At 35.8% G+C, this 2500-nt stretch overlaps 2 protein-coding genes and 1 pseudogene across 2 annotated transcripts in view; all 3 read right to left on the reverse strand.

The window, feature by feature from the left end:
• The window catches only part of LOC138053125 (probable G-protein coupled receptor Mth-like 1), a 10033-nt gene extending 9988 nt beyond the window's left edge, over nt 1-45 (reverse strand). The window contains exon 1 of the mRNA XM_068899801.1: nt 1-45. This exon is cut by the window's left edge and continues 74 nt beyond it. Within this exon, the coding sequence (XP_068755902.1) occupies nt 1-23 (23 nt within the window). The 5' untranslated portion in view covers nt 24-45.
• Nucleotides 1-2500, reverse strand: part of LOC138051352 (uncharacterized) — a 543513-nt gene that overhangs the window by 216575 nt on the left and 324438 nt on the right. The window lies entirely within an intron of this gene.
• Nucleotides 1693-2490, reverse strand: LOC138053127 (adhesion G-protein coupled receptor D1-like; annotated as a pseudogene).

Here is a 2500-nt window from a genome sequence, read left to right on the forward strand (position 1 = left end):
CATCCGAACAAACAGTATCTCATTAAGCGTTTATTCTGGTTTCCTTGACGACTCGATCCATGTCCGCCGTCTAGGTTAAAGAAGAATTCGATTTATAATAATAATCAATGGTAATAATAATAATAATAATAATAGTAATAATATTAATAATAATAATAATAATAATAATAATAATAATTAATAATAATAATAACAATAATAATAGTAATAATTTAAAACTTTATTTATTTCAAATTATCAGTAAAAATACACACACTGAAAAAACCAAATAAAGAACTCTAAAACAAGTATTAGGCTTTTGAGATACAAATACTAATAGTAATTCTAATAATAGCAATAATAGTTATTTATAAAAAAAAAATTTTGTTTCCTATAAACATGTGTATAATAATACTAATAATAATAACAATAATAATAATATAATACTTGAAAAAATTACGCTGTTCCTATTGGCTAAGGACAGTGCAGTTCAGGTGTAACACCAGTGCAAAAACGTTTAATACCGGTGCAAAAAAGTGTAATACCATTGCAAATTATGCATCGAAATTTTGGATTATGATTGTCTAATGAACAATAGGGTTTGGTCAGAACAAATCAAATTTTTTGTTTTCAAATCAAGCGTGCGGCCTGGATGGGCAATTTATGGCGCAATTTTTACCTGATTGCGTGATACGCGTGCGTTTCCTCTGCTTAGCTATCTCGACACTCACTTTTTTCATGTTTATTATTATTAAGTAATCGTATGATTTTTGTCATGCTATTTGGAATAAAAAAGCACTTGTAAATTTTATCAAAGACGAAGAAAATTGCTCGAGCCCGTAGGGCTTGTTCAATTTGTAATTGTTTTCAAACACTACAAATTCAACTCGCCCTACGGGCTCGTGCAATTTTCTTCGTCTTAAAAGAAATTTATTCTTGCTTATTGATTCCAAATTGCACTCGAAATCATGTGACTGCCCATACGACTACTAACAAAAATCACTTTCTTTAAGTCTTATGGTTCTTTAGCCGAGCACGAGTGCTCTGCTAATTAACTAACTTAAGGAATCTAGCGTGTTTCATGCTCCTTTTCGGCCTATGTTCGGAAGGCGTGTAATTAGATTTGACCGCAGGCGCCCCCAGCAATGCATAACTATTATGTAGTAAGAGAGCTCAATGGTGAAAAGAGAACAGTTAAAACTCAAGTTAAGTTGAAAAACTGAATGTTTTTCTCTCGCAATAAACTTTCCCTACCTCAAATATCTTGTTTGCTTTTGTTTTGTGTCCATTCATTAGCCATTGTTGATATAGTGAAATCAGTACTCGTTTATACACTATAAACGAGTACTGATTTCACCATATCAGCGATGGCTAATGAATCGACACAAAACAAAAGTCATCAACATATTTGAAGTAGGGAAAGTTTATTGCGAGAGGAAGACATTCAGATTTTCAACTTAACTTGAGTTTTAACTGTTTTCATCATTAAACTCTCTTACTACATAATAGTTATGCATTGCAAAATCGCGTTGTGAGCTTGGGGTGCCTGTGATTTGACAAGCATCAAGAAGTGTCCAGTTGCTCCCCTCCCAAACTCTCGTTCGCGTGCGGGAATACATGACAATCAACGTCACATAGTGTCCCTCAAACTTCAGTCCTCAGAGTTACATTAGCTATAACCAGAAAATGACGCTAACTGCCTTTACCCCTATCTCATTGTTGGAAATAGATAGCAAATGTTGAGACTTTAACATGGACACTTCGTGTTGGAAATCGAATTACGTGTATTTCTGGACAGAAGTTTTGACGTACTCTTATAAGCTTACCCGAGGAAGTAAATGTCTTGTGCACATCATATGCCATAGCATTCATCCACGTGAAAGAGCACAAGAAAAAGTAATGAAGAAGAACGGCAATGACCTGGCATTGCTCACGACTGGAAGTCTTCATTGCTGAGAGAAAGACGCCTTGATACAGCAGCAAAGATAGCGACAAGTTGATAATGATCCTTCCAGGCAAGTTGCGCAGTTCAGAAAATAGAGCGTAAGTCGCCAACAGAAGAAGGAGGGAAGCCATTCACGTTATGCAGCCAGCTGAAGTCAATATTTGGAGAGATATTGGCGTTGTTTTAGTGAGGTAGCCTGCGCTTGGCTGTTCGGAAAACACTGTCGCATTTCTTGAAAAGTTGACGCAAAGTAGCAAAATTTTCCTGCGAATTGTGTACCTCGTTTTCCCGTACATCTTGTTGTGAGGTTTAATGTAAACAGTACCATTAGGTCGTTGTTCATAATCGCTTTGGTTGAAAGGTACGAAAGTGCAGTTTAAATTCAACAGAAATCTTGTTTCGTTTGATATGAAATCAACGGGTAATGTTTTTTCACTCGGGGAAATGGGCGTGTCAGTTTGTGGTGGGTGTAAACTGACGGTGCTTTTACATTTTCCAACGTATGGGTCGTACAATTCGTTAGCAGCACAGTACCAAACGTGGTTTATATCTTGCTCGAAATGCATTTTTCTGTCT

This window comes from Montipora capricornis, chromosome 6 (assembly GCF_036669925.1).
Source record: "Montipora capricornis isolate CH-2021 chromosome 6, ASM3666992v2, whole genome shotgun sequence".
Taxonomy (NCBI): domain Eukaryota; kingdom Metazoa; phylum Cnidaria; class Anthozoa; order Scleractinia; family Acroporidae; genus Montipora; species Montipora capricornis.